The sequence below is a fragment of the Elgaria multicarinata genome, chromosome 23 (assembly GCF_023053635.1).
Source record: "Elgaria multicarinata webbii isolate HBS135686 ecotype San Diego chromosome 23, rElgMul1.1.pri, whole genome shotgun sequence".
NCBI lineage: Eukaryota > Metazoa > Chordata > Lepidosauria > Squamata > Anguidae > Elgaria > Elgaria multicarinata.
Genome location: NC_086193.1, coordinates 7,383,305 through 7,402,033, shown reverse-complemented (window position 1 = coordinate 7,402,033; position 18,729 = coordinate 7,383,305). Strand labels below are relative to the sequence as shown.

General features: G+C 46.1%; 1 protein-coding gene across 1 annotated transcript in view; it reads left to right on the top strand.

The window, feature by feature from the left end:
- The first annotated feature begins 4,767 nt into the window (after positions 1–4,767).
- CNN2 (calponin 2) overlaps positions 4,768–18,729 on the top strand; it is a 33,418-nt gene continuing 19,456 nt past the window's right edge. The window contains exon 1 of the mRNA XM_063147256.1: positions 4,768–4,900. Within this exon, the coding sequence (XP_063003326.1) occupies positions 4,838–4,900 (63 nt within the window). The 5' untranslated portion in view covers positions 4,768–4,837. The remainder of the gene's footprint in view (positions 4,901–18,729) is intronic.

Below are 18,729 nucleotides of genomic sequence, written 5' to 3'. Positions count from 1 at the left end.
TAGGTTGGGCTGACAGTCTGTGACTGGCCTAGAGTCACCCAATGTGTTTCCATGGCCGAGTGGAGACTGGAACCCAGATCTCCCGACTCCCAGGCCAACACTTTAGCCACTCCACCACACTGGCTCTCCACGCTATGTTCTAATGGTTGGTGCGGCTGAAGACAAAATAGGGTAGGGTAACCATATGAAAAGGAGGACAGGGCTCCTGTATCTTTAACAGTTGCATAGAAAAGGGAATTTCAGCAGGTATCATTTGTGTATATGGAGAACCTGGTGGAATTTCCTTTTCATCACAGCAATTAAAGGTGCAGGAGCTATGCTAGAGGGACCAGATTTAAAAGCAGGCAGGGCACCTGCAACTTTAACTGTTGTGATGAAGAAGAAATTTCCCCAGGTTCTCCATATATACAAATGACAGCTGCTGAAATTCCCATTTCAATGCAACTGTTAAAAATACAGGAGCCCTGTCCTCCTTTACATATGGTCACCCTAGAATAAATAAACAAACATAATATGTGTGAATCATAGAACAGTAGAGTTGGAATGGGCCCATAAGGCCATTGAATCCAACCCCATGCTCAATGCAGGAATCCACCTTAAAGCATCACTGACAGATGCTTGTCCAGCTGCCTCTTGAATAGGGTGACCCTATGAAAAGGAGGACAGGGCTCCTGTATCTTTAACAGTTGCATAGAAAAGGGAATTTCAGCAGGTGTTATTTGCATATATATGGAGAACTTGGTGAAATTCCCTCTTCATCACCACAGTTAAAGCTGCAGGAGCTATACTAGAGTGACCAGATTTAAAAGAGGGCAGGGCACCTGCAGCTTTAACTGTTGTGATGAAGAGGAAATTTCACCAGGTTCCCCATACATACAAATAACACCTGCTGAAATTCCCTTTTCAATACAACTGTTAAAGATACAGGAGCCCACAACCTCCCTAGGTAACTGGTTCCACTGTCATACTGCTCTAACGGTCAGGACGTTTTTCCTGATGTCCAGATGGAACCTGGCTTCCTGTCACTTGAGCCCATTAATCTGTGTCCTACACTCTGGGAGGATCGAGAAGAGATCCTGGCCCTCCTCTGTGGGACAACCTTTTAAGTATTTGAAGAGTGCTCTCATGTCTCCCCTCCGTCTTCTCTTCTCCAGGCTAAACCTGCCCAGTTCTTTCAGTCTCTCTTCATAGGGCTTTGTTTCCAGACCCCTGATCCTCCTCATTGCCCTCCTCTGAACTCCCTCCAGCTTGTCTGCGTCCTTCTTGAATTGTGGAGCCCAGAACTGGATACAACCAGTGCTGGATAGAGGGGAACGAGGACCTTGCGCGATTTGGAAGCTATACTTCTATTAATGCAACCCAAAATGCTATGTATTCTTATTCCAACCATTTGAAGTTACATTGTGCATGTCGGCGCACTACGTAACTGCTTGGGGAGAGTCCCTAATCCAGTGGTAGAAGGCGCACATGCTTTCGTGCTCGTGTGCTACGATGTCACAGGAGTATCCGTCATTATGAAAAATCTTACTACTACAGCAATCCAGCTTCATAAGCCTGACCAATTAATGGATTAGTTGGTGCAGCAAAATACCGTTTTGGCTCATGCACCCCCGAGGAAAGTATACTTGGGGCATCTTTGCTCTGCATAATGAACTTGTAAGGTGAAGCAAGCCAGTTCCTTGGGTACTGAAGGAACGCCTCCTCCCATATGTACCTACCCGGACCTTAAGATCATCTACAGGGGCCCTTCTCCGTGAGCCCCTGCCAAAGGAAGTGAGGCAGGTGGCTACCAGGAGCAGGGCCTTCTCCGCTGTGGCACCCCGGTTGTGGAACGAGCTCCCCAGAGAGGTCCACCTGGCGCCTACACTGTACTCCTTTCGTCGCCAGCTGAAGACCTTTTTATTCACTCAGTATTTTAACACTTAATTTTAACTTAAATTTAAATTTTGCTGTTTTAACTCTGTATTTTAATCTTATATCAACTTTGCTGTGTGGTTTTATCCTGGTTGCGCTTTTTATACTGTATTTCGTAATTGTGTTTTAACCTGTTGGGTGTTTTACTGTGGTTTTAATTTTTGTGAACCGCCCAGAGAGCTTCGGCTATTGGGCGGTATAAAAATGTAATAAATAAATAAATAAATAATAAATACTCCAGTATTCAGGGGCCATGTGAGAACTTTCCTCTGCTACAGCACAGCAATGCAAAAAGGCCTCAGCCCCTCCTCACTGCCCCCCCCCCATTCTCCCTTGCCACCCCATCAAGCACTCAGCCTTGAGTTCCTAACCCTAGTGATGTCACTGCCGTGGCATCTAAGGAAGGCAAATAGCAGAAAGCAAGAAAAATCTCACCATGCTGTCCTGGACCCAGGAGAGCACCTCAGAAAACTCTTATGTGGGGGAGGCAATACAGCCCCCCACCCCCAATAAAAGGGCTGGTGAGTGAATCTGTTTGTACAGGATCCGCTATACTGTGATACTCATGAAGAAACATAATGCAAACAAAACTCTGTTAACAGCTAACAGCTGCTATTTCAAAAATTCAAAATATTTGAAATCCTGCAACGTATGTTCCTGTATCTATTTTTTTAAAGTCTTCCTCAGAGATGCCAAGCTGGAGGGGGTTTAGAGGAGGGCAACGAGGATGATCAGGGGTCTGGAAACAAAGCCCTATGAAGAGAGACTGAAAGAACTGGGCAGGTTTAGCCTGGAGAAGAGAAGATGGAGGGGAGACATGATAGCACTCTTCAAATACTTGAAAGGTTGTCACGCAGAGGAGGGCCAGGATCTCTTCTCAATCCTCCCAAAGTGCAGGACACGGCTCAAGTGAGAGGAAGCCATATTCCGGCTGGACATCAGGAAAAACTTCCTGACGACAATGGAACCAGTGACCTAGGGAGGTGGTGGGCTCTCCCACCCTAGAGGCCGTCAAGAGGCAGCTAGACAACCATCTGTCAGGGATGCTTTAAGGTGGATTCCTGCATTGAGCAGGGGGTTGGACTGGATGGCCCTTCCAACTCTACTATTCTATGATTCTATAATGACAGGCCCCAATGAAACGAGATAAGAGGATTGGTTCCAATCCAAAGCCTGATATAAACTCAGTTGAACTGTCTGGAACAGTTCAAGGTGATTAAAAGGGCACAGCGAATGCACTTGATCCCGTTGCTCTTGAGGGCACTGTTTAATAGTTGTACGTTTATAATCACTAAGGTTGTAAAATGCTGGGATGTGTTTTGAGTTGGATCCAGACTTAGTCACACTCAAGTCAATGGGACTGAATGCAGCCATTTAGTTAGTTAGTTATTACGTCTTTATCTCACCCTTCCTCCAAGAATCTCTGGGTGGCTTACAAGATTTCATTTTATCCTTACAACAACCCTGTGAGGTATAATGGGCTGAGAGGTGGTTACCCAGTTAGCTTCCTGGCTGAGTAGAGGGGCATAGTTTTCAAAAAGTAAAAATACGTCATCAAGTCTGTTTTGTCACTAGGTTTGTGAGTGTGTTTTATTGCTCTTACTGAAAAGTTGGCTTTAAACTGGTACGTATTTGTTCACCTTTGTACTGTGATCTATCCTAGAAGCACTTATGAAGGGGAAAGGAGTGGGCAGGGAATATAAGTACATTGTTAAACAACAGGACAGAGGATTGTGGCCTAAAAAACGAAAGCGGGAGATCATTGCAATGGTCCACATTAAAAAAAAATTAAATACCAAAATGAAATCAGTATTTATCAAAAACACAGGATAAACAACTGCCAGCATTTCGAAGGTGAAACTTGTCTCACAAATGTGCAGCTCTAGCTGGACATTTGAATGTCTGCCTGTCCCTAAAGCTTCCCCAGTTGAATGTCTGCCTGTCCCTAAAGCTTCCCCAGTTAGGATATATTTATTATTATTATTATTATTATTATTTATTTATTTATATAGCACCATCAATGTACATATTTACTGTAGAAGATGGAAGTAATCGCTGTACGGAGTTCGGCTAATTTTATTTAATGTGTGATAATATGTGTTCAGCTAAAACCCATTTAGGGTAGCCATGAATAAAATCTGTATGTCTGCCTGTCCCTAAAGCTTCCTCAGTTGAATGTCCACCTGTCCCTAAAGCTTTCCCAGTCGAACGTCCGCCTGTCCCTAAAGCTTCCCCAGTTGAATGTCCGCCTGTCCCTAAAGCTTCCCCAGTTGAACGTCCGCCTGTCCCTAAAGCTTCCCCAGTTGAATGTCCACCTGTCCCTAAAGCTTTCCCAGTTGAACGTCCGCCTGTCCCTAAAGCTTCCCCAGTTGAATGTCCGCCTGTCCCTAAAGCTTCCCCAGTTGAATGTCCGCCTGTCCCTAAAGCTTCCCCAGTTGAACGTCCGCCTGTCCCTAAAGCTTCCCCAGTTGAATGTCCACCTGTCCCTAAAGCTTTCCCAGTTGAACGTCCGCCTGCCCCTAAAGCTTCCCCATTTGAATGTCCGCCTGTCCCTATTGCTTTTTAAAGGCACAGGAGGAGCTCTGGCAAGAGCGGGGGCGGGCAGTGTACCTGGCGGGGGGGTGGGGGCACAGGGTCCTCTTGGGACGTCGGAGTTGCTTTTGGGGGAATGCCCAGCAGGGCGCCCGGGGATTTTGGAGGGGCCCGACACGCAGGAAGCTGCCATCCTCCAGGAATTCGGCTCTTTCTGCCCTTATAAGGCTATTTCAACTCGCGGCCAATCAGCGGCGGGAGGCGGCGCTCTCCGGGCCCGAAAAACTTCGGCTAAGGAGGCGGAGGCGCTGGAAGTGGCGGTCGGCGGAGCGGCTGGTGAGTGCGCGCCTCGCTCGCTCGCCTTCTCGACACCGTCCGCTCCCGACGGAGGATGAGCAGCAATCAGTTCAACAAGGGGCCGAGCTACGGCTTGTCCGCGGAAGTGAGGAACCGGGTGAGTGCCGCTGCGGAGGGCGCCTCGGGCCAGGTGCGCCCCCGCGGGCGCACGGAGACCGCTTTGGAGAGGCGGCGCGCCACGCCGTGCGCGCTTGGAGAGGTGTGGCGCCGCGCCGCGCCCTTGGAGAGGGGCAAGGGGGGCCCGCGCGCGCTTCCCTGCTGGCCCCAGCTCCAGGCAAGCCGGGCCCTCCTCGCCTTCCCCGAAGCAAGGGGCAAACCCCTTGTCATTTGAGCTGCTGTCTGGAATTGCCGATGGAGGTCGGGCGGGGGGTGTATTAAGGGCCTCCCCACCTTTTGCCTCGTAATTTAGTAGGACCTGGCTTTAGATCTCTGCTCTGCCGTGATACTCGCAGTATTTATTTTGGGGTGTGTGGGTGGGAATTTTATTTATTTATTTACTATTGCATTTCTATCCCACCTTTTTTCCTCCAAGGAACCCAAGGCGGTGTACATAATCCTCCTCCTCTCCATTTTTATCCTCACAACAACCCTGTGAGGTAGGTTGGGCTGAGAGTCTGCAACTGGCCCAAAGTCACCCAGTGGGTTTCCCTGAGTGGGTTACGCTATTGCTTTATAGCGGTATTGAAGTGCACTGACAACTGTTGGGGCCCATTGACACAGACCGTATTCCACTTTCATACCACTTTCGTACTGATATATCCTGCTTGGTGGAGTCACCCGGTGGGTTTCCGTGGCTGAGTGGGGACTAGAACCTGGGTCTTCCGACTCCCAGTAGTTCGTAGGGTGCCTTGAAACAACAGCAGCAACTACAAAATACATCCCGTAAAACCATATCAGAGCAGCATCAAAACAAAATTGACAAGTTGTCTTGCGACAGGATAAAAATGAGTGATCACTAGCTGACCTGGGTCTGCACTCTCTCTAACCTACCTAATAGGGTTGTTGTGTGAGTATAAATGCAGGGGTGGGGAAAAGAACCATTTACACAATCGGCCTGTCCAGAAGACACCTTAAACCATGGCTTTAACCACGGTTAAGCCCGAAAGCCGGGCTGTGTTCAGAAGACACCTTAAACTATGGCTTTAACCATGGTGAATAGAGCAGAAAGGCTTATTCACCATGGTTAAAGCTGTGGTTTAAGGTGTCTTCTGAACACAGCCCGACTTTTGGGCTTAACCACCGTGGTTTAAGCCATGGTTTAAAGTGTCTTCTGAACGGGCCCAATCCCATGTGTCTTTGGAGCAAGGGAGGATTTTAATTGCAATGATTTGATCCTGGGCTGCTTGGCAGATCTCTCCATCTGGGTGACTTTCTGGACTTTTGTGCCTTGTGGTTACAGTATTCATGCAACCGAGTTACAATATTCTATTTTACTCAAAAGTGACTAACCAAAAAGGGCTGAAAAACAAAGGATTGAGTCCAGATTTACCGTGTTTCAATGAGCTGGGTGTGTGGCAGATCCTGGATCCCACCCAAAATGTCCAATATTAAAGTTGTGGATAGCAAGTTTTGAAATCTGAAAGCAGCCTTCTCTTTACCTTGGGCTATTTGCTTATTAGACCACATAATTTAAGTTACCTGTGCTGAAAAGTTGATTAAGTTATTCCTTTGCAAGGTGGTCATGCTTGTAAAACCTCCTTTATCATATGAAGGATCAGTGTCCAAATACCTCCCACTTGCATCCATGTGCACACACGTGTTTTACACCTGCTTGACCCGACCTGGTGCTCTCTAGATGTGTTGGACAACAAGTCTCATAATCCCCAGCCAGGTGCACCTTACTGAAGGCCCTTCTACTCCTACTGCATGCGTTTACTGTGCAAACAGTTTTGCCTTTCACTGATTAAAAGCCACAGTGGTGTCATGTTGTCTTGACAGAATACAATTTCCTTATAATCTGATGTCTCGATGTTTATGTATTTACATGGAGGTACACTATGGTCAAAACACACTCACTTAGAGATTAAACTTTTAGAATCTAGAGCGGCCTTCCCCAACCTGTTGTCCAGTTGTTTTGAACTTCAACTCCCATCAACCCCAGACAGCATGGCCAATAGTCAGGAATGCCAGGAGTTGTAGTCCAAAATATCAAGAGGGTACCATGTTGAGGAAGGCTGATATAAGGACTTGGGAGGAGCCAAACCCTGAAGAATGACATCTGTAGTAATTCATGTGAAGTCTTTTAAGCAAGCATCCTCAAAAGGCTAAAATGAGGAGAGTGAGGGCAGAATCCAGAAACTCTTGTGCATGAGCAAAACTTCATTGCCCTTCCCATGAGTGTGTGATGAGTGGCTAAAGCAGTATGCCTCTGAGCACATGCAGAATTGCTTGCTCTTTCCGGCAAATAATACAGCTTTCCTCTAGCTGTGGTTAAGACATGGGGATCTCTAGTGAGAGAGCTGTGTGTCTCAGCTGACGTTTTATTTTCTCTCTTTTTCTGTAAAGAAACTGGATAGCTCAGAATGTTGGCATTGCTCTCATCCCACCTCTTGCACACTTCCTCTTGCTGGGGACTGCTCCATCCCGGGCCCTTGCCCCTCCTGGGAATGTCCTGTCACCACGTTCCCTGAATCTGACAGCCGTCTGTTCATGCTGTGACTTGTAGAGAGCCACAGGGATTCACTCTTCTCCATTTGATCCACCGAGGGGAGAGCATGTGTTCCTGTTTGCTCACTCGCTTTACAGATTTCCACTTCCAGGAATCTTCCTTCCTTCCTGCTTTCCCAAGCAGCCATCGCTTGAACTTTTAACTGGGTTAAAAAACAAAACAAAAACCGGTTAACTGGATGTGGCCTGGCTTTAAGGTTGTATCTTTGGCAAAAGCATATTTTAACCCCTGCAATACAGCCAATCCTGGTAAGAGGTGATGTATCAGGGTGAAATTCCCCCGGAGTTCTGATGTGCTCCCAAACTGCAGTCATATTAGGGAGAGTGCACATCTGGAGGGTTAGGGTTCCGTGCCTTGCCCAGTTCTTCGAGTATCTTGTTCTACTTCCTCATGCAGTGCCTTTCCTACAAGCTGTTAAATGGGAATGGAGAGAGGGCTGATGACTGGTTAGGCCTCATCTAGAGTATTGCATCCAGTTCTGGGCTCCACAATTCAAGAAGGACGCAGACAATTTCACCAGGTTCTCCATATATACAAATGACACCTGCTGAAATCCCCTTTCTATGCAACTGTTAAAGATACAGGAGCCCTGTCCTCCTTTTCATATGGTCACCCTATATTATTATTATTTTAAAATGCATATATCTTGGTGCATTTTCTAAAAATCTGGGGCTCATCTACACCAAGCAGGATATTCCACTATGCGACCGGTATATAAAAGTCAGGAGCCACACAACTGCTTTATAGCGGTAATGAAGTGCACTGACAACCGTTGGGGCCCATTGACACATCCCATATACCGCTTTTATACCACTTTCATAGTGCTATATGTTGCTTGGTGTGGATGTGTTGTGAGCCCCAACAGTTGTCAGTGCACTTCAGTCCCACTATAAAGCAGTAGTGTAGATCCTGCAGTGCACTTCAATACGGCTATAAAGCAGTAGTGTAGATCCTGCAGTGCACTTCAATACGGCTGTAAAGCAGTAGTGTAGATCCTGCAGTGCACTTCAATACCGCTGTAAAGCAATAGTGTAGATCCTGCAGTGCACTTCAATACCGCTGTAAAGCAATAGTGTAGATCCTGCAGTGCACTTCAATACGGCTATAAAGCAGTAGTGTAGATCCTGCAGTGCACTTCAATACCGCCATAAAGCAGTAGTGTAGATCCTGCAGTGCACTTCAATACCGCCATAAAGCAGTAGTGTAGATCCTGCAGTGCACTTCAATGCGGCTATAAAGCAGTAGTGTAGATCCTGCAGTGCGCTTCAATGCGGCCATAAAGCAGTAGTGTAGATCCTGCAGTGCGCTTCAATGCGGCCATAAAGCAGTAGTGTAGATCCTGCAGTGCGCTTCAATGCGGCCATAAAGCAGTAGTGTAGATCCTGCACTTCAATACGGCTGTAAAGCAGTAGTGTAGATCCTGCAGTGCACTTCAATACCGCTATAAAGCAGCGGTGTGGCTCCTGCCTTTTATATACCGCTTTCATAGTGGACTATCCTGCTTGGTGTAGATGAGCCCCTGGTCTTCTTTGCCAATCAATCCTGTTTCTACATTGCCGCTTTTAAGAGCTGCAGTCACACAAACAGTCTTTAACGTATGTCACCTGGGAGCAGAGAGGTTATGAACCGAACGGCAAAAAAAAGTTTTCTTTTTCAAATGTCTAGCGGAGCGTGCCAACTCGGAAGTTTAGATCTCTTCCAGAAGTTAGTCTAACAAAAAGACTATTCCCCCAAGAGAGAGAAACGGAAGAATGAAATGCAGAAGACAACTTCCTGAACTGTTCCAGAGGCTTTTGTTTTTAGCCTCCAACGGGTGTTTCTTTCTTGGCCTCTGGGCCGGTGTCAAGGGTAGGCGTGGTTGGCTGCCTACCGAGACCCCAAAGCCCTTCAGGGGCCCACCGGCAAAAGCCCCAGAAGTTGTTCCTCCCATCTGCAACCTGCTTGTTCTCCTGCCTCTTGCTCTGGGCCAAGCAATGATGGTGTGGAGGATGAGATTCCCCTGCCAACTTGCTCACGGATAGTCTGCCAAGCAAGCGAGTGGTGCAATTATGAGAAAGCGGATGTGGAGCAACAGCAGCTGATGACAATGGGGTTGGAAAGGTAGACTCACCGAGGGAGGGCCCCCCGTGGAGGGTGTCTTTCCCAACCCTCAAAAACCCAGAGCTGGCAATGATTGGCGTGACGGCTTCGAAAAAGAGCTATGAATTAGACCCACGGGTCTAGCGGGACAGAGGGGTGAAGAACTCGCAATATTTTTCTCGCGAGGTCGCCCCATCCATTCACACGCAGTTGGGACGACCTTCGAGGGAGAGGCATCGCGCCCGCCATTTTGTTGTTTTTTTCTTAAAGGGGAAGACGCGCACGAGCGCTTGTGTGCAAAAGCTAAGCTTTTTTTTTAAAAAAAATACTTTGTCCGCTCCCCCACCCCACTCCTGATGGGTGCAATGCTCCAGAGGAGCTCTGTGCTCTGTGCGCGGGTCCTGTCTCTTTGCGAGGAACTGGGACAAACCGCGACTCTCAGCCACGCCTTCCTGCGGTCTCAGGCTCAGCCTGGGACTGTGGAAAAACCAGGCTCAAAGCGTAGGGCGAGATCCCTCCCTGATCCCGGGATCCCCTGTGCGTCATGTGATCATGTGCGATCCTCCCTCGATCCTCCCAGACTGCAGGACACAGAATAACGGGCTCAAGTTGCAGGAAGCCAGATTCTGGCTGGACATCAGGAAAAACTTCCTGACTGTAAGAGCAGTATGACAATGGAACCAATTACCTAGGGAGGTTGTGGGCTCTCCCACACTAGAGGCCTTCAAGAGGCAGCTGGACAACCATCTGTCAGGGATGCTTTAGGGTGGATTCCTGCATTGAGCAGGGGGTTGGACTCAATGGCCTTGTAGGCCCCTTCCAACTCTACTATTCTATGATTCTATGATCAGGAAAAACTTCCTGACTGTAAGAGCAGTACGACAATGGAATCAGTGACCTAGGGAGGCAGTGGGCTCTCCCACACCAGAGGCCTTCAAGAGGCAGCTGGACAACCCTCTGTCAGGGATGCTTTAGGGTGGATTCCTGCGTTGAGCAGGGGGTTGGACTCAATGGCCTTAGAGGCTCTTCTAACTCTACTATTCTATGATTCTGTGATTTCGCCCCATCTAGCTAAGGCTAGGTCTCTTAATGATGATAATGAAATGGAACCCCCATGTTCAGGGATAGCCTATCCCTGAATACCAGCTGCTGAGGGATATTTATTTATAATATTTATGTGCTGCTCCCCACTGAAAATTTCAGAGAGGTGCACAAGATAAAATAAAAACAAAAACAGAATAAAACACTTTAAAATAAATTTTAAGACAAGCAAAATGTACAGTGAACCGTGGCTGGTCGTTAAGGAAACGCTTCCTGGAGGCGCCGAAAGGCCCTGCTTGTTTACGTCCTGATTTTGGCTTTTGACCAGCCACTGTTGGAAACAGGCTTGACCTTTAGGGCAGATTTCATGTTTCTTTCTCTGGTACTGTAAGTTACAGTTTCTCTTACTAGGAAGCATCCTTAAAGGAGAGGAGTCTTCTGAGTAACCACGTGCCTCTTATATTGAGCTGTGATGGCAGTGATTTGGACCTCTGATAACCATCTTCTATGCCATCTTCATAGCAGGCTGGGAAAAAATCCTGTTACTAAGTGAAGGAATACATCATCATCATCATCATTATTATTATTATTATTTTGTTTATTCGTTCAGTCGCTTCCGACTCTTCATGACTTCATGAACCAGCCCACGCCAGAGCTTTCTGTCGGCCGTTGCCACCCCCAGCTTCCCCAAGGTCAAGTCCGTCACCTCCAGAATATCATCCATCCATCTTGCCCTTGGTCGGCCCCTCTTCCTTTTGCCTTCCACTTTCCCTCTTCTCCAGGGTGTCCTGTCTTCTCATTATGTGGCCAAAGTACTTCAGTTTTGCCTTTAATACCATTCCCTCAAGTGAGCAGTCTGGCTTGATTTCCTGGAGTATGGACTGGTTTGATCTTCTTGCAGTCCAAGGCACTCTCAGAATTTTCCTCCAACACCACAGTTCAAAAGCATCTATCTTCCTTCACTCAGCCTTCCTTGTCATACTGCTCTCATAATCAGGAGGTTTTTCTTGATGTCCGTAGGGCTTTGTTTCCAGACCCCTGATCATCCTCGTTGCCCTCCTCTGAACACGCTCCATCTGCTCTTCAAAATTTACTACTGGATATGGGTCTTTGGGGAAGGTAGTTTTTTTTTAGCTTCTACAGGGATGGCATCTATGATTCCGGTTGCTGCTGTATTTATTGCTGACAGTGACCCGGGGTTTGGGGAGAGTGCCACAGAACACTTCTGATGCCCTAAATCCAATTTGGATTTGACCAGTTTTTACTAAATAAACTATTTAGTAAAAACTGGTCTGGACATCAGGAAAAACTTCCTGACTGTTAGAGCAGTGCGACGGTGGAATCAGTTACCTAGGGAGGTTGTGGGCCCTCCCACACTAGAGGCCTTCAAGAGGCAGCTGGACAAGCATCTGTCAGGGATGCTTTAGGGTGGATTCCTGCATTGAGCAGGGGGTTGGACTCGATGGCCTTGTAGGCCCCTTCCAACTCTGCTATTCTATGATTCTATGATTCTATTTTTTTTTTTAAAAAAGTATGCCATATTAATTTTACATGATGAATAAAACCCTCAATTTTTGCCTAAGAGTGAAATACTTTGATTGAAGGGGCATTCCAAAAAAGTTTAAATCTCTTATTTTCAAAGCTTTACTTAGATATTATTTTACTGGAATATTTTGACATGAAAGAACGCTCAATCCCATGACTTCATATCCATTGCCTAAATTTTAAGAATCAAAAAATGAAGGTGCAGCACACTAAATTAGCTAACCCTCTAATTTTAGCACACCCAAAGAACTGTATGTGTTGTTCACATATTTCCTAAGGAATAAGTCACACACACAAAGCTAATTGCAGCTTTGAAATGGCACAACATGGCTGCTATTTTAACCTAATGATTATGAAATGATGCATTTTTAAAGAAATGAGCGTTTCTGTGGCAGAAAAAATTCCATCTACATCACTATTGTCTCTCTATTGGCACAGTTGCTTTTGGTTTTGCTTTGACCTTTATTGTTAATTTGGGTTTTTCGTGCCATTAGGCAAGGGGGAAAAAAAGAATTGAGCTTCTTAATTCTTAGTGGCCCATGAAGAGGGTCACAGATTTCTATGCAAAAAAACCCCACTTCCAAACCTGGCATCTCCAGTTAGGACGATCATTCCCCTGACTCTGCTGTGATAGAACTAGGTCCTTGTTCTGACTTTTACCAATGTGTACAAAATCTTTTTTCTTCAGTGTTTCCCCAAGTTTCCATTTCTTCTGTTGGGTAACAATTGAAGAATAATCCTGCGGAGGAGAGAGAGAAATAGCAGGTAAAAGTCGTCTGCCCGTCCCCTCCGCGCTCAGGCCTTCACATTGCTATGTAAGGCCGCTTCATACGTTCACAAATGTAGTGATTATGAGTTTTCTAAAAATTGTGTGTGTGCAACTCTTCTTTTTCTGATCCAGAAAAAGCTTTCCTGCTGCCTTATAGAATCGTAGAATAGCAGAGTTGGAAGGGGCCTACAAGGCCATCAAGTCCAACCCCCTGCTAAATGCAGGAATACACTCTAAAGCATCCCTGACAGATGGTTGTCCAGCTGCCTCTTGAAGGCTTCTAGTGTGGGAGAGCTCACAACTTCACCAGGCAACTGAGTCCATTGTTGTACTGCTCTAACAGTCAGGAAGTTTTTCCTGATGTCCAGCTGGAATCTGGCTTCCTTTAACTTGAGCCTGTGATTCCGTGTCCTGCACTCTGGGAGGATCAAGAAGAGATCCTGGCCCTCCTCTGTGTGACAACCTTTTAAGTATTTGAAGGGTGCTATCATGTCTCCCCTCAATCTTCTCTTCTCCAGGCTCAACATGCCCAGTTCTTTCAGTCTCTCTTCCTAGGGCTTTGTTTCCAGACCCCTGATCATCCTGGTTGCCCTCCTCTGAACACGCTCCAGCTTGTCTGCGTCCTTCTTGAATTGTGGAGCCCAGAACTGGACGCAATACTCTAGATGAGGCCTAACCAGGGCCGAATAGAGAGGAACCAGGACCTCACGTGATTTGGAAGCTATACTTCCATTAATGCAGCCCAAAATAGCATTGGCCTTTCAAACGCCTTCAAGCAAGTGAGTAACTATTACAGACCTGGTTTATTCTACATCAAGGTTTCTCTTACCATGATGGAAGCCCAGGTGCTGAGCAGTTGGTACGTTGTGAAGGCATGTGTGCCAATGATCTTGCACTGACAACTGTTTGTGCCCGCAGGATTGTACACGAAGAGACATCTCTCCAGTCAGCAAAGCAGGAGGGCCCATTCGTAACATCTAGTGGGCGAGCTGCACGTCCTTTAATCATAACGCTACACAACCTCTGGCTTTATGGCGCCATGTAATCAACCTCTGAAGTATTCCCTGAGATTTGGGCAAGCGAGGCTGAGAGACTTGCCAAAGGGTGTCTGAGGGAGACGGTGGCAGAGCCGAGAGCTGGCTCTGCGTTCCACACCAGCAAAACGCTTTCCTCTACCTAAAACCTGAATAGGTGGCATTTGCAGCAGTGCCCTGACTTAAAATGAGCACCCTTTGTCCATGTATTAAAAGATTTGGAGAGCTTGGATGTTTGGGTGTGTGTGTGTGGATTGACTGCTCCATTGTGGTTGCAGGTAGTGAGGTAGATTTTCTGAAACATTTCCGATGCCTGTTCAGGAATCTTTGGGATCTGTTTTAGCACGTTTGTTTACTAAATATAAGTCCTATAAAGCTGAAGTGTCATGCTACTTTTTCATGCTATAGAACTATTTTTATTTATTTATTATTGCATTTATATCCCACCTTTTTTCCTCCAAGGAACCCAAGGCAGTGTACATAATCCTCTTCTCCATGTTAGCCTCACAACAACAACCCTGTGAGGTAGGCTGGGCTGAGAGTCTGTGACTGGCCCAAAGTCACCCAGTGGGTTTCCATGGCCGAGGGGGGACTATACCAACACTTTAGCCACTACACCACACTGGCTCTCAAATATTTCAAATGTCTTTTCGAATGGCCAAAAGTATTCAAGGGATGGACTAAAAGACCTTCGCCCACCTGCATCCCGCAAGGGAACTCCAGAATCCTTATTATATACTTGGTTAGGAAGAGAACATTGAATAAATCACAATGTGCTATAAATATGGGTAGTCAAAGCCTCTTTCCCCCCTGAATACTTTTGAATATAAGACATGAAATAGCATGGGCCTCCATTAAAATTATTTTTTTTTAAAGAAAAATGAATTAATAGAATCATAGAATAGTAGAGTTGGAATGGGGCTATAAGGCCATCGAGTCCAACCCACCACTAAATGCAGGAATCCACCCTAAAGCATCCCTGACAGATGGTTGTCCAGCTGCCTCTTGAAGGCCTCCAGTGTGGGAGAGCCCACAACCTCCTTAGGTCACTGGTTCCATTGTCATACTGCTCTAACAGTCAGGAAGTTTTTCCTGATGTCCAGACGGAATCTGGCTTCCTGTAACTTGAGCCCGTTATTCCGTGTCCTGCACTCTGGGAGGATCGAGAAGAGATCCTGGCCCTCCTCTGTGTGACAACCTTTCAAGTATTTAAAGAGTGCCTTTGAAGACCAGCTGCTGCAGGGCACGAGAGAAAAGATGCCATTATTCCGTGTCCTGCATTCTGGGAGGATCGAGACAAGATCCTGGCACTCCTCTGTGGGACAACCTTTCAAGTTCTTGAAGAGTGCTATCATGTCTCCCCACAGCCTTCTCTTCTCAAGAACATGCCCAGTTCTTTCAGTCTCTCTTCCTAGGGCTTTGTTTCCAGACCCCTGATCATCCTGGTTGCCCTCCTCTGAACCCCCTCCAGCTTGTCTGCATCCTTCTTGAAGTGTGGTGCCCAGAACGGGATGCAATACTCAAGATGAGGCCTAACCAGGTCCGAATAGAGAGGAACCAGTACCTCATGTGATTTGGAAGCTATATTTCTATTAATGCAGCCCAAAATAGCATTTGCTTTTCTTGCAGCCATATCGTACTGTTGGCTCCTATTCAGCTTGTGATCTACAACAATTCCAACATCCTTCTCGTTTGTAGTATTGCTGCTCTACTGTTAACATCCTAATTCTAACAAGCCCCAAAAGTTGTGTGCTGTCTGTATTTTCTTAGGTCTAGTTATCAGGGAGTGGGGGGAATTAATTATAACTCCAAAATTTGTTAGTTTGATTGGTCTTGCACTTGTCCAGTTAACAAGCCTAGCTAATTAGGCCTCTTTCATGCTTTGTGACCATTGCCATGGGTTTATTTGTAACTGGGAAAATGCAGTATTTAAAAATGGTGAGTTAAATCCTTCTGTGTAATTACAGAGTTGCACTGTAACCACAGCATCTTCCAGTGGCTGTAGAGAAATGAAATCCCTGGGGCGGAGGGAAAGTGATCTTGATCCTGCAAAGAGTGCAGAAGGAGAAGTCCCAGTAGAGTTGTGGGATAAAAAGCCTGTTGTAGAGAACCCCTGTAATCCTGCTCTTATATGGGGGTAGCCATTTGGATACAGAGCATAAACAATGAGTTAGAAAGATTTCAGCACTTTTCCTCAGGACAATTATTGGGGTTCTAAGTGTTGTGCTTCGAAACTGAATTAAACTCCATAACATGTACATTTTGGGCATCTACTCTATCTTAGGGTGACCATATGAAAAGGAGGACGGGGCGCCTGTATCTTTAACAGTTGTATTGAAAAGAAAATTTCAGCAGGTGTCATTTGTATATATGGGGAACCTGGTGAAATTCCCTCTTCATCCCAACAGTTAAAGCTGCCTCATTTAAATCGGGTCACTCTAGTATAGCTCCTGCAGCTTTAACTGTTGTGATGAAGAGGGAATTTCACCAGGTTCTCCATATATACAAATGACACCTCCTGAAATTCCCTTTTCAACACAACTGCTGAAGATACAGGAGCCCTGTCCTCCTTTTCATAGGGTCACCCTATTTAAAACAACTTTTTTTCTGATTTAAATGATGATTTAAATCATTACATTCCTTTGATTTAAATCAATCCACCCTGTAGTTCACCATGGCTAGCTTTTGCTGAAACAGAATGATAGGACTTCATTTTATTTCATTCTGTAGTGGGCTGTTGCATTGCAGTGCATAGTGGGGGGTTCAGAAATTGAAAGCTGTAGAAAAAAATAGTATATGTTGACAAGATCCTACAGAGAATTGCAGTGATCTGGTTCAATCTTGGGGTGACGGAAGAGGGTGTGGTCATTAGCTCATCAGCAATTGACTTAATTGTGTTTGCAGAAGCAAATTATGCTGGCTTTTATATTTCTGTGGGATAATGTTGCTTCGCTTAATTATTTTCCAGTCTAGTCACCAGGAAATTATTCTTGGCTAGATGATTAGATAAGTGCGTGATCACATGCTTGGGGTAATTGACTGGCAGTTTACCAGTGTTTTGTTTTAAATTGAAAACCTTTTATAAAAAAGACAAGAATATCAGGCAACTATCAGAGTTTAGAGTTATGCTTTAAAAACGTTTACTATGGGCTTCTATTATGTTAGGGTGACCCTATGAAAAGGAGGACAGGGCTCCTGTATCTTTAACAGTTGCATAGAAAAGGGAATTTCAGCAGGTGTCATTTGTATATACGGAGAACCCGGGGAAATTCCCGCTGCATCACAGCAGTTAAAGGTGCAGGAGCTATACTAGAGTGACCCGATTTAAAAGAGGGCAGCTTTAAGGGTTGTGATGAAGAGGGAATTTCGCCAGGTTCCCCAAATATACAAATGACACCCACTGAAATTTCCTTTTCAATAAAACTGTTACAGATACAGGAGCCCTGTCCTCCTTTTCATATGGTCACCCTAATTATGTTCTTATTGTTACTGACATTTTTAGCAACCTTGGGGAAATTACAGCCCCGTTCAAACAACACGCTAAACCATGCTGCTTAACCACAAAATGGTTAATGGAATGTCATTGAATCATAGAATAGGAGAGTTGGAAGGGGCCTACAAGGCCATCTAGTCCAACCCCCTGCTCATTGCAGGAATCCACCCTAAAGCATCCCTGACAGATGGTTGTCCAGCTGCCTCTTGAAGGTCTCTAGTGTGGGAGAGCCCACAACCTCCCTAGGTAACTGATTCCATTGTCGTACTGCTCTAACAGTCAGGAAGTTTTTCCTGATGTCCAGCTGGAATCTGGCTTCCTGTAACTTGAGCCCATTATTCCGTGTCCTGCACCCTGGGAGGATCGAGAAGAGATCCTGGCTAATGCATTCCGTTAACCATTTTGTGGTTAAAGCAGCATGGTTTAGCTTGTTGTCTGAACGGGACCCTACATGTCTTAAAGGAATTGTTTTGGAGTCTCTGGGGTGTGTGACTAGGGCCTATCCAACACCAAGCAGGATATAGCGGTATGAAAGCAGTATATGGTATGTATCAATGGGCCCCAACAGTTGTCAGTGCACTCCAATACTGCTATAAAGCAATAGTGTGGCTCCTGCTTTTTATTATTATTTTATTTATTTATTACATTTATATCCCACCTTTTTTCCTCCCAAGGAACCCAAGGCGGCATACATAATCCTCCTCCTCCTCCTCCGTTTTTATCCTCACAACAACCCTGTGAGGTAGAATCATAGAATAGCAGAGTTGGAAGGGGCCTACAAGGCCATCTAGTCCAACTCCCTGCTCAATGCAGGAATCCACCCTAAAGCATTTCTGACAGATGGTTGTCCAGCTGCCTCTTGAAGGCCTCTAGTGTGGGAGAGCCCACAACCTCCTTAGGTAACTGATTCCACCGTCGCACTGCTCTAACAGTCAGGAAGTTTTCCTGATGTCCAGCCGGAATCTGGCTTCCTTTAACTTGAGCCCGTTATTCTGTGTCCTGCACTCTGGGAGGATCGAGAAGAGATCCTGGCCCTTCTCTGTGTGACAACCTTTTAAGTATTTGAAGAGTGCTCTCATGTCTCCCCTCAATCTTCTCTTCTCCAGGCTAAACATGCCCAGTTCTTTCAGTCTCTCTTCATAGGGCTTTGTTTCCGGACCCCTGATCATCCTGGTTGCCCTCTTCTGAACACGCTCCAGCTTGTCTGCATCCTTCTTGAATTGTGGAGCCCAGAACTGGACGCAATACTCTAGATGAGGCCTAACCAGGGCCGAATAGAGAGGAACCAGTACCTCAC